Source organism: Sitophilus oryzae, unplaced genomic scaffold (assembly GCF_002938485.1).
Source record: "Sitophilus oryzae breed Bouriz unplaced genomic scaffold, Soryzae_2.0 scaffold_1496_pilon_pilon, whole genome shotgun sequence".
Taxonomy (NCBI): Eukaryota; Metazoa; Arthropoda; class Insecta; order Coleoptera; family Curculionidae; genus Sitophilus; species Sitophilus oryzae.
Genome location: NW_022146165.1, coordinates 220271 through 233652, shown reverse-complemented (window position 1 = coordinate 233652; position 13382 = coordinate 220271). Strand labels below are relative to the sequence as shown.

The window sequence follows — 13382 nt, the reverse complement described above, 5'->3', positions numbered from 1 at the left end:
TGCCACATCATCCTTGTGTACTGTTAACGAGTGTAGACGTTTCCTTTTCATAAAAACAGGGCAATTGAGAATATACCTCCAACGCAAAATGCTTTGATTCAACATATCAAGCGAGCCAGTCTACAAGCTCTTATATGAACAACTCATAGATTTAGGAAGAACAGATATCACATTTTGCATTTTAACCCGATCAAACAATCGGAGGTTGACTACGTACTGTAAAAACCAACTGAGATAGAGAAGGCGACATTGCCACATCTCAAATTTGCGCCTATCTACCTAGTTTGATTTGCAGAAAAGGTGACTTTAAAACCTTCACCGAATATCAATAAATCTCAATTTCTTAATTAAATTAATAGTTTATTTTTAAAGAAGAATGCGTAATAATATGTTATTAACCAGAGGATATATGCGTTATTATTAAAGGACATGTTTACTGTTTAATGTGCTGAAACGCCTAGAACTAATGGCAACGTCGCTGCTAGTCTTCCAGAATGAAATGAGCCGACCGTCCCACCACCCCTCGCGACGGCCCATGGTCCCTTATAGCGTACTACGTTTAGCGTGGTTTAGCTTACGGTGTGTTTGAAGTCGGAATCTAGTCCGAAGTGAACTTTTCAGTGTTTTTCAGTAGTTTTTGCTTTTGTTTAACGTACTTTTGAAGCTGCGAATTTTCAATATTGTACGACAGTGTCAAATGTGTGGAAAAATAAGCTCAAATTACCCGAATTTGTCTTTTCACAGGTAGGTATTGTTTCCGCCGCGCCGTAATTGCCGTACATAGGCGTCCCACAAGGGAGCCTCTCACAATTAAAATAATTTCTAATTATATTTGTTGAATTTTGAGCTATTAAAACAAGAACATAGTAGCCGGTAATTGAATTATAATTCGTCTCAATTACTACTTAACTGTTGTAGATCATAACAAATTTGAATATAAACGTTGCATTTGAAACTTTATTATAAGCCAGAAAGTGACATTTTTTTCTTAAAATTGCGTCATATTTTGGTCATTATATACGATATTCTAAAGGAATTTTGCTCAACAAATAAACAAAGGTGTTTACCCGCCCTTTTTTAGATTTTATTGCATTATTATATCTGCCCCTTCGGCCTTGTTTAAACAATTTTTTACCGCCGTACAAATACCTCTTCCTAGAGTTATTTGTACGGTGTGTTTACCTTTTTTTTAGAATGGGACGAACTGTAAATAATTCTTAGGCTACTAGTTTTATACATACCTATATACAGAGTGACCCAGGCCTCCAAAAAGCTTTTTTACCTATTACGTTTTGGTTTGTAATTTTTATTTCAATTTTTTACATTAGATGGGGGCCATTGTAACGCACATTTTCAGAATATTTTTGTCAACATACAGGGTGATTCTCGGGGTGATTCAAACCGCAATACATATGCTTAATACAGTTCATGAAGATTGGGACATTTAACTAAAATTTGATTGTCTGATGAAGCTACCTTTAAAAGTAATGGATTTGTAAATAAACGTAATATTCATTATTATGCGACAGAAATCCCATACTGTAGCACACAGATTTGATACTTTTAATGATAAATGCCTTCTATTGAGAGACTAAAAGGTAATTGCCTCGTATCAGAGCCATCATAATACAAGAAGAAGACCGAAAGTCAAATCTTGTCTTATATTTTCAAAAAAACACAATTTTTTTATTAAATATTGATTTTAGGTATAGGAAGTTATTAATAATACAAGATTAAACAACTATTACACAGTACTTTACAGGAAGCTATCGATTGCGAACTAACTAAATCGTTACTAATTACTAATTTTAAAAAGTTCTTTTTAAGATCAAAAAGGTAAAACTAAAAACCTAAATTATCATTTGAGATTAAACGGGAAGTTCTAAATAATGTTGCCTATTCTAAACAAGAAAAATTTATTTATAAGTTTTATAACATCTCTAATTAAATTTGGACGAAAATAATATTTCTGTTTGCTGTAGGTAATTTTCTCAGGGAAAATACGTAACTAAAATTACTTTTTAAGTCAAAAAAAGTCAGAAGGACAAGTTATGCCAAAAAAGGACTGTCCTTTTCAAAAAGGACAGGTGGCAACCCTAGATATTTCTGGAATGGAAATTTAATGGCAAATCTACAACTTTAGTTTGAAAATATGTTCCGGCCACCTATGTTTACAAAAATGTCTAGAATGTGCTTTACCATTGCCTCCATATTCTGAAAAAAAAAATTGAAAGAAAAGTCACCAACCACAAACCTAATATAGAACTGTTTCGGAAGCTTGAGTCACCCTGTAAATATTCAAAAGTAACTGAAAGTTTATATAGAATTAACTGAACGTTTAAATTGAAAATCGACGTTGGAGCGATTTTCGAAAACTACCTACTAACGTTTCGACATAAGTATATGTGGGATATTAATTATATTATTATATTAGACCTTATAACAAAACTCATCTGACGAAAAAGTGTTAATGTAGTATATTAATATGGAGTAAACATTTTACTAATTACTTTACTCATACTTTACTAATTAAATTCGTTCCAAAAAACGATACGCCACTGGCCATTAGAACAATCCAAATGCGCCTAGTTGCCGGGGTCGGAAATTTTAGACTTCTCTGTCTCTTCTGTCCTTGTTTGACACATTGGAATGTTTGATACACTACCAACGAGTATTTATGAATGAGATGTTCGGTCTATATTTATAATGTCTTTGTGAACAACTGCTTGGAAAAAGACTTTCAAGCTCAATTGCCTGATAATTGGGGATGGCAAAAAACTAATGATGGATTTCGGCCATTGTGGTCTACCATTCCAGATGTTGTGAAAAGCTATGAGGAACTAATCGTTTGTGTGTTCTTGTTCTTTTCTTGAGTGTTCAGCATGTAAATGTGTAAAAAACGGTCTTCGGTGTACACAGCTGTGTGCATGTGAAGGACATTGTTCTGAAAACGATTAATAGAGTGTATTAACTTATTTTATTAAAATGTTATTTTTATTTAAAATGTTAACTTATTTTTAATTTTCAAGTCGTTTTTATTCATACATTTGATGAAATAAAATTTTATGAACATAAATAGAAGTTTATATTTTAGTATAAAGGTTGGTGCATAGGGGCGTGTTGAAGAAGGGATGTATAAAAGAAAAATTTTGAGAGGTTGTTTGGGGTTAGCATCTAGTTGCAGATGTATCGTATTAAAATTTTAATATCTTCACTAAATTTGTCGACCCCAAAAACCTATAAATTGACATCAAACACGAAATTTCAGATAAAATGTCAAAATTTTGACATTTATATAACAAGATGGCCGCCATATAATTAAAAACAGTTGAAAATATTTTCAAATAAGTTATTTTAGTATAAAAAATAAAATTAAAATGGGTTTTTACAAAGAAAAAAAAAGTATTTATATGCCTAAAAGCAGTTTTTTGACCCCCACTTTAATGACGTCATACCGGTGGTGGGGGGGGGCCCAAAATTTTGGGGTCTGGGGCGTTTTTTGATGCTTGGTATATGTACTATCCATATCCAAAAATTCAAGTTCGCCGCCAGAACTGAAATATTTTTATGATTTTCAGAGCTATCCGACCCCACTATTAAAGCTTCTTTCCTACCGCCTACTGCCTCTTCGAGTGTCTCTTTTGATTCATAGGTTTTCTTGTAAACTTTATTGTTAACCCTACCCCATAAAAAATTCAAAACTGATAGGTCAGGTTGGGTTGGGTCCATAATTATCCTATCCTAGCATAATTAATCATTAACGGAAAATTTAATATTCTTGAACCTTGTTTCTAAAAATTCTGATTTTTTTTATTTTCTTGGGATTTAGGTTCGGGAAAACTCTGATTAAGTTTTCATTTGGTTTTTCATTACATATCTTTATTTGGTTTTTAAAGGAAAAACAAACGTTTCGGCTAACATTATAGCCTTCATTAGTGTAGTGTCTATAACAAAATATAATTTCAGTTTACTTATCATAAAAATCTATGTTCATTTTTTTTAAGAAAAAACATTTATAAAAATCACGAATACATATATATGTATATATATATATATATATATACATAGTTAAAATTAAAATTAAAAAGTCAAGTAGTGTATATACAAAAAAATCTTAAGCTTAGTGTGACCATGTTTATGTTATAAAAACAATAATTCTTTACAAAACATTTTTCTTTTTTCATACTTATTAACATACTTTATAAATACTTTATACATACTTTAAAAACCAAATAAAGATATGTAATGAAAAACCAAATGACTTGAAACTTAATCAGAGTTTTCCCGAACCTAAATCCCAAGACTGTCTGAAAAGTAAATAAAAAAAATCAGGATTAATCATTAACTATACTATACTGGCATAATTATGATATAAATAATTTTTAATATTTCTTTTAATATTTTTGAGGTTGATAATCATAATGAAATTCATTCTGTTGATGAGAGAGTCTAAAAATTTTCTTAACATGTCTTGAAAACTGTTCAAATCAGCTAAAAAGCCGTAAGTAACGACACCGATCAACGTATCCTCGAAAATGTATGGTTTAAGAAGAGTTGAACCAATAGTCCCTCACGCTTTTCTTTATTTGAAAAATTCCTTCTTACATTTTAGTTGCGTCTTGATAGAATATTTTTGTTTGGATGTGACAGTTTGACATCTCTGAGAGCAATGATAACTGTGCTTGTTTCCATGGCTAACTAAATGAAATTGTTTAAACAAGATAAGAATTGGCTATAACTCAGTAATTTTTCGAAAAAAAAGCGTAAAAATGGCGCTTATAAAGAAGTTATGACCAACTATGGTTGCCATTTAAAAAATATGGTGTATGTCATAAATCAAAAATGATACGCTTTAGAAAAAAAACAGGAACACAATCTTATTAAGGATGTGATTTCAACAACTTTTATCTGAAAACTTTTTATTTAAAGTAGGTTATAATGCAATAATAGAGCATTCTTAAAATAGCCGAAATTTGTTTTTTTGTCAAAATATCTAGTCAAGCCATATTTTTTTTCAAAAATCCAAAAGCGCATATGTTATTATTACAAAACTGCAATTACTTCCCTATTTAACCGACTCTCTAGCTCCATCCACAGAAAAGATCATCTCCATCGTAGAAAACTCTCACCCTGTAGATATTTTGTTCAATTTAGACAACCACATATCATATTCTTAAAGTGTTCTGGTCTTGTTTTAGATTGCTACTAATCAGTGGCGGCTCGTGGGTGAAAAATTAGGTGAAGAGTCATTCACCATTTTGTCAACATTTTTTAAAATATTATTTGAAAAATTTTTGCTGCATTCACCATTTTATCAACATTTTTTTTGTTATTATTTATACACTAATACCTATAATATTTTCGTTTTAGTTTGGTTTGGTATACTAATATGATGAAAACTCTCAAAAGAACACACATTTTTATCTTAATAATTATATGCAGGGTGGTCCAAATTGTATTAGGGCAACTTAAACTTCGGCAGCATATAAGTACGTTTAAATTTATGTTCTAAAATGCTTCATTTTGGAGATACAGGGTGTAAAAGTTTCATTTTTATTTCTTTTTTTGACATGAAAAGTTTTACTTCGATGTCAATATGATTCTTTCATCTAGGGGGCGCCGCCTACATGTTTTTTAACTCTTTTAAAGAAACTTTTCTTCCGTACTTGTATTAAACTACTTAGTGAAAAAATATACATTCTATCGTTCTTTACCTAAAAAAGAAATAAAAAAGATAAAAATCGCTATGAGTAATCATTACTCATAGGCATTGATTGAATCGCTTTTGAAATTGAAATATCTCCATTGTTTTTTTTTGCATATACTGCCCTATACCTTTTCACGGCAGAATGGTTCTCAAGATATTTGGATTCGAAATAATTAATATGTCATCAATGTCAATAATTAAACTTTTTACTAGATAGTTAGTAGTAGACGGAAATAATAAACTTCGAAATGTTTTTGTGCTAAAGGTTCAACAAACTGGTTTATCATAATTTTTCTAGAAAAATTTGTGATTAATTTAAAGAAATAAAAAGTTCGCAAATTTACCATTTCAGTCCAAATAACTATCTACTCAACATGTTCATTTTTGTTAGTGATGGCATGTATTGATCATTTTCATTCCAAATATCTTGAGAACGGTTGCACGTCGCAATTTTTAACAAAAGATCTTTTTTACGTAAAAAATGGTGCAATGTATATTTTTTTTCACTAAGTAGTGTAATGCAAGTACGGACGAAAAGCTATTACTTTTGTAATAACTCTGTATCTCCGAAACGAAACCTTTTAGGCCCTAAAGCTATAGGAACTGTTTTACTTAGTTTTATACGCAAAATATGCTGATGAAATTTCCCGAATACAATTCGCACTACCCTGTACAAAATATGACTAAACTAACTGTATTTCATAAGATTAAATTTATTTTAGATTATATACATAGCTAGAAATCCCAAGGACACATGCCTATCTTATTATCATCATGCAAAACTCCTTGAAGGATATACTGGCGATTTTGAAACTTTCTGCAGACTATTTCTCGCAAATAAGTGTAAGTTAACAGTTACATAAGCAGGGTGTCCCATTTTAGTTGAAATCATACGGTATCTCCGTTATGAGTAAAGATAGGATGATGCGGTTTGCACAAACCTATTTCACTTTTTTGTCAAACGAAAGATGCTCTGAACAAAATTTTTATAGCCCTCTTCGTTTCTGAGCTACAGGGTCTTTTTGAAAATTTTGCAATTTCGGACAGTGCCAGTATCTCCGTTCTTGTGGTTGATATCGAGAAGATGAAAACTGATTCTTGCAGAACTTTTTACGTAGAATACAGTGGCGTAGTCTGTTTTTTTACGTATTTTTTTTTGAAAATATGAACTAAAGTTATGTTTTTTGAAATGAAACACCCTGTATATTTATGAATCATATGATCCGTCTTGCTATGAGCTGCTCAAAAATATATATCACTCTATATTTATTTTCACTATTTACTGCAATATTTAAAATATATCATTTTTTATTAGTACTACTACTACTACTGCCATTACTCACTGACAAGTATTTGACACGCATCAAAAGATGGTTACGCAAGGCGTTTCCTGTCATGAGCTTTTCTGTGACTGAAAAGCCCGATACGTGATGTTATCTCTCTTCCGCACTCCGGACATTCAAAAATCTCATTGCTTTGTTGCCTCTTTACTTTTTGGTTGTCGTTATTAACTGAATTTACAATTATTCTCCTCCATTGCGTTCTATTGTGCGCTGCTTCCTACCACTGATGCTGCATACTTACCCCCTTTAAGTTTTCATGAACAACATCCTTGTATCTTTTGAGTTGTCCACCCGTTTTCTCTTACCCTCTACAAGTTCACCGTAAAGAAGAGATTTCGGTAGGCGGTTTTCTTGCATCCTGCATACGTGGCCAGCCTATCTTAAGCGAGATTTAGTAATCATTACTTCATCGCTCCCGCAGCTTGCCTTTTTAAGGACTGATACGTTTGAGACGGTGTCTCTGATGCAACTTGTTTAATGCGTTCACAAAACACATACACAAGGAGAAGTGCGAGCGTCTTGCTAAATATTGGAAAGTGAAATTGACGTTTAAATTTGAGACTGTTGGCAAGTCTACTGATACTAGCGCCCCCAATATCGCTTGTAGGAACTACGGACTAGATTGTCACGCATGGCGGGAAGTTTAAAAAAATAAAAAAAATTAATTCTTCATTTATTTTTAAGTATGACATAGATAAAAACACAAAAAATACACCATTTTTTAAAAATATGTTTAATATCAATATCAAATATACAACAGAAATTAATTTCACCACAATAAATTAATAAAATTAAAAGAATAATGTTACAAGTAGATCAAGAGACAAAATTAATTATAACAAAACTGAAAAAAATGGCGTCATAGATGGCTTCGAAATGAAGATATATATATCATAATTTTGAAAGTAAAATATAGGAGATGTCATCGATCATCGTTTTTAAGCCAACTGGACGATTATTTCAAACATACAAGCTGAGTTCGTTCATAGTGCTCTGAGAAATCTAGATAAACAAAGAATAATAAATTAAAAGTATTCCAGGGGAAAAGAGAGGAAAAACCTGTATCGTCTCTGATATCTGTCAGGGTATTGTTGAAAGTGTCATCTTTTTGCTCGAAGTTTACAGGTCGATTAAAAAGATGACATTTACAACAATACTTTGCCGTAACTTTCACAAATATCAAAGGGAGAGTACAGGTATTGCCTCTATTTTCCTCTGGGATGCTTTATATCTGTTGTTCTTTGTTTATCTATATTTCTCAGAGCATAATGCCGAACACGACTACAGTATATAATAATTTCAATATCCTAAGTGGAAAGAAAAAAGATCACCTTTCTGTTTTGTACTATGGTCCCTTTCTTCCGATGGCTCATCTCGTTGATATTTAGGAAGGTATCCATAAAATAATATTTTATTATCGGTCCTGGGATGAAAAAATATAAAATTCAATTTGATTTGATGATCCTTTTCTGTCACCTAAATCAGGAGAATGACAATGAGCATGTTAAGATGAAAAAAAACTTATTTATCAACACTTACCTACACGTTAGTCCAAGGAGTTTTATCAAAAACTTATATTTGCCTAAATAATTTATGTATTAAATTTACAAAGCAAACTGCAGCGTGTAAACAAAAGAAATAAAATGGCGACAAATCAACGTCAACGACCCGACAAGGAGAAAAGTGGTGTTCGGATAACAAATTATGGGTCACCAAAAATTGATTTTGTCTACTTTCAACGCACACTTTAGAAAGAAAAAGAGATGAACTGTTATACTGAAAGAATGTCAGGGTTTTATCTGTCACTCTTGTCAATAATTTATCGGTAAGGAAGATTCCTAGAAAATCGCTTGTAGTCAAGTTTTCAACCATTGCCAGTTCTCCCATAAGAAGTGTCATGCACCTGAATGCGCTCGTGTGCCGGTCAACAACCCGACAAGGAGAAAAGTGGTGTTCGGATAACAAATTATGGGTCACCAAAAATTGATTTTGTCTACTTTCAACGCACACTTTAGAACGAAAAAGAGATGAACTGTTATACTGAAAGAATGTCAGGGTTTTATCTGTCACTCTTGTCAATAATTTATCGGTAAGGAAGATTCCTAGAAAATCGCTTGTAGTCAAGTTTTCAACCATTGCCAGTTCTCCCATAAGAAGTGTCATGCACCTGAATGCGCTCGTGTGCCGGCGGTGCGGCACCCAGGTTTCGCTTATATATAACATGGTGGGGATTATTACTGCTCGATACACTGCAAGTTTCGTTTCTGTGCTCAAGTCATGATTGTAGAAAACCCTGTCTTTTAATTTCCAGAATGTTCTTGAGGCGCTGCTGATTCTGTGCTGAATTTCAGAGTCGATATTTGCCTTTTCCGAAATCAAACTGCCGAGGTAATTAAATTCCGATACATATCCCAATAGTTCTTCTCCGATTTTTATAGCGCTGTTATGATTTTCCGGGGGAGTGCACAGGGGCGGATATAGGAATTTATTTTAGGTGGGGGCCCAAATAAAGAATAATGTAGAATATGCTTTTTTAACCCCAAAGCCTAATATTTAACCCAATTTATAGATTTCAGGGGGGGTTCGGGCCCCATGGACCCCCTCTGTATCCGCCACTGGAAGTGCACATGATTTTTGTTTTATCGTTGTTGGCTTTTTTAAGGCTCAAAGTCTCGTATGCCCAGGTATATGTGTTCAGCATTTCCTGTAATTGCTGTAACATATTTGCAACTAGAGCGCTGTCATCAGCATGTTGGAGTTCTGTGATGAATTTTATACGTGTTTTTGCCCTGAGTCTTTTTATGTTGAACAGATCGCCGTCATACCTGTATGTAACACCCATTCCTTTTTCCTGTAGTTTGCTGTCCACTATAATAGAGAGCGCTGCCATGAATATGTTGAATAGGAGAGGAGCTAGGACACATCCCTGCCTAACTCCTGTATTTGTCAGGAAGGGATCGCTCAGTGATCCATGATGTGACACTCTCGACTTGTTGTTATGGAGGCTTTTACACACACTAAGAAATTTGTTGGGCACTCTGAACTTTTGCATAATTGTCCAAAGTGCATCTCTGTTTACAGAGTAGAAAGCTTTCGTTAGGTCGATGAATGCAACATAAAGTTTACTCTGCTGTTCCTTTACTTTTTCCTGTAGTTGGCGGACGGAGAATATAGAATCAACGGTACCGCGGTTTGTGCGAAAGCCCGTTTGCGATTCTGGGAGGATTTTTTCTATATGTGGGTGAAGGCGGTTTGACATAATTTTTGCGAGAACTTTACCTCCGATAACCAGTAGTGAAATTCCTCGGTAGTTTCCGCAATCTGATGCACTTCCTTTGTTCTTGAATATATTTACTATATTCGCGTTGCGAAAGTCCAGAGGTACCTCTCCGCTTTCCAATATGACATCGAAGAGAGCCTTAAGATGACCAATAAGTTCTTTACTTGCACACTTATAGATTTCCGCTGGAATAGCGTCACAGCCAGCCGATTTGTTGTTTTTAAGTTGTTTTATGGAGGCCTTTATTTCCTGTTCCGTTATTGGGATATCTAATACATCAATGCTGTTATACTGAGGTATTGTGTTTAGTGCTTGCATATTGGGGATATTGTCTTGGTTAAGGATATGGCTGTAATGCTCTTTAAAGCGATTTCTGATTTGCTCTTTCTCTTTCAGAAGTTCACCGTTTTGTGCCGTGATTGGGCAGCTTACGTTCTTAGTTGGGCCGTATACTTCCTTTTATTAGTAGGCCGTGATAAATAACAAAATGGTATTTAATAAAATAGTCATACACATATTAAAATTTTATTTGGGATTGATATATTTTACATTTGAAGTGTTACCAGGTTACCATTGCTGAATCTCTGAATATATTGAATACACATTGCACTATCTCTGAATACACTTGCATTATTAAAGCATTTTTCAGGTGTTTGACATTGTTGTAGTTGCCACGTTATATTTCATATTTCAAAAATCCCCAAAATCAGTAATCTAGAACGAACAAATCTGGGAATCAGGGAGGCCATCATAAATAAGAAATAATAATTTAACAAAATTCTAATATTTTCAAAGTTATGAGGGAGAGCCAAATCTTACTGATGGTATATTTCACGTAAATTAGCTGAAGGAATATCTAATAGTTCCGGTAAGATCGCTTCCAAGATTTATAAAAGCGGTAGAGAGTTAAGTTTCCCTAATGTATAAATAATTTATTAGTGGCTCCCAAAATAAAACAAGAGACAGATAGCCAGTATACTTTTAATAGTTCTTTAGTTTCTTTTATTATCAATAATGACCTACTAATAAATCTTATCGTTTAATAGAAAAACTGTAAATATTGTAGTAAGTAGTGAAAATAAATATAGAGTGATATATATTTTTGAGAAGCTTATGGCAAGCTAAATCATATAATTTATAAATATATAGGGTGTTCCTTTTAAGAAAACACAACTTTAGTTCATATCTTTAAAAATATTATATTTATAGAATAACAGACTAGGCCACTATATTCTACTTAAAGAGTTCTACAATAAACAGTTTTTACCTTCTCGATACCTTTAACCATAACAGAGATACAGGGATTGTCCCAAATTCCAGTATTTTCAAAAAGACCCTGTAGCTCGAAACGAAGAGGACTATGAAAATTTTGTTTACGGCATCTTTCGTTTGACAAAAAAGTGGGACAGGATTATGCAAATCGCACCGTTCTATCTTCACGAATAAATAAGATACAGTATGATTTCATCTAAAATGGGACACCCTGTAAAGTATAACTACTAAATGTAATTTTTTAATATAAATTTTGTATGTATCTCATGGGATGTACTAATGGGTACCATAATGAGGTACAGATTTGTTAGACGTACCTAGTTTATTTTTACAAAAATTAATTATACAGGGTGGCGCCTGTCATATGCCGCGGAAGCTCCAAGGAAAACGGTAGTTTATATCGAAATGAAATTTTGGCAGCATATGTAGGTTAACTGAAAGCATTTTATAAAAACATATAGAATTATACAGGGTGTCCCCAAAAAAAGTTACACATCAAAGTTGTATTTTTTCTAATGGAATACACTATAAATTAATTGATGTTCGGATTCTAGGAAAAAAATAAAGGTGAGTTTTATTAAAGAAGCATAAACCTAAAATCTAAGGATTGTGACATATTCCACATTTTGTGAAAATGAAGAGTAAACTTTAAATTTCGATAATAGCTACCTAAATTTTAGTTGCTCTTATATAGCCTGATATTTAATTACAGTAACCATTGTATAATCCAAATTGAAATTTGACCTAAAAATTTATACAGGGTGAGACAAAATTAATATGGAACATTAGGCACTTTTAAAAGCAAGTTACTCCTTTATTTCAAATGCAACACCCAGAATATTTTCCGGTGTTCAATGGGAGATGCAATATTTAATTACAGTAACCATTGTATGTTAAACCAAATTGAAATTTGACCCGAACAGGGTGAGACAAAATTAATATGGAACATTAGTAACATTTAAAAGCAAGGTACTCCTTTATTTTAAATGGAATACGCAGTATATTTTTCCGGTGTTCAATGGGGAATTTATATATCTTCAAAATATTATTAAGGTGCCTACTCTTCAGACAAAGATTTTCCAAGATATTTTAATTTTTATGATTTTGCGTCAGTAGATCTTTACATATTATTGTAATACTCAACGGTGATAAAAAGATACACGTTTAAAACATATTTTAATTATTACAGAATTAAAACTATATAAACTTATAATTATTTGAATATTATGTAATTCTCATTTTAAAAGGCATATGTGGAGTTCCACCTTCTAGTCTAGTTTTGTAAACACTGTCTTTAACATATCCCCATAAAAAAATACCAGACTAGATAATTCACCAACCAGAGCATTCACCAACTAATAGAATCATATCAGTTCTTTCTGATGTAGGATAAGTTTGCATTTTTGGCAAATTTCTGAGATTTTTTTTTGTTTTAACTGACACAAAATGATAACTAGTTATTAAAGTTGGACTAATTAGACAGCTATGTTGAAGTAACGTCAAACATATCACCAGCCACCAAGATTATATCAAATAATAAATATCTACTCAGATCAAATCATGTAAATGAAAATATCTAGGAAAATCTTTGTTTAATGGGTAAGCAATTTTAATAGTATTTTGAAGAGACGAATTCTCCATTGAATGTCGGAACAATATACTGGGTGTTCCATTTAAAATAAGAGAGTAACATGCTTTTAAAGGTGATCAATGTTTAATATTAATTTTCTCCCACCCTGTATAACTTTTTGGATCAAGTTTTAATTTAATTTAAAGTACA

The 13382-nt window shown here is 32.5% G+C and overlaps 1 protein-coding gene across 1 annotated transcript in view; it reads left to right on the top strand.

Moving 5' to 3' along the window:
* Nucleotides 1–13382, top strand: part of LOC115877645 (sulfotransferase family cytosolic 1B member 1-like) — a 32480-nt gene that overhangs the window by 18110 nt on the left and 988 nt on the right. Inside the window, exon 4 of the mRNA XM_030893890.1 lies at nt 6430–6550. Coding sequence (XP_030749750.1) covers nt 6430–6550 — 121 coding nt within the window. The remainder of the gene's footprint in view (nt 1–6429; nt 6551–13382) is intronic.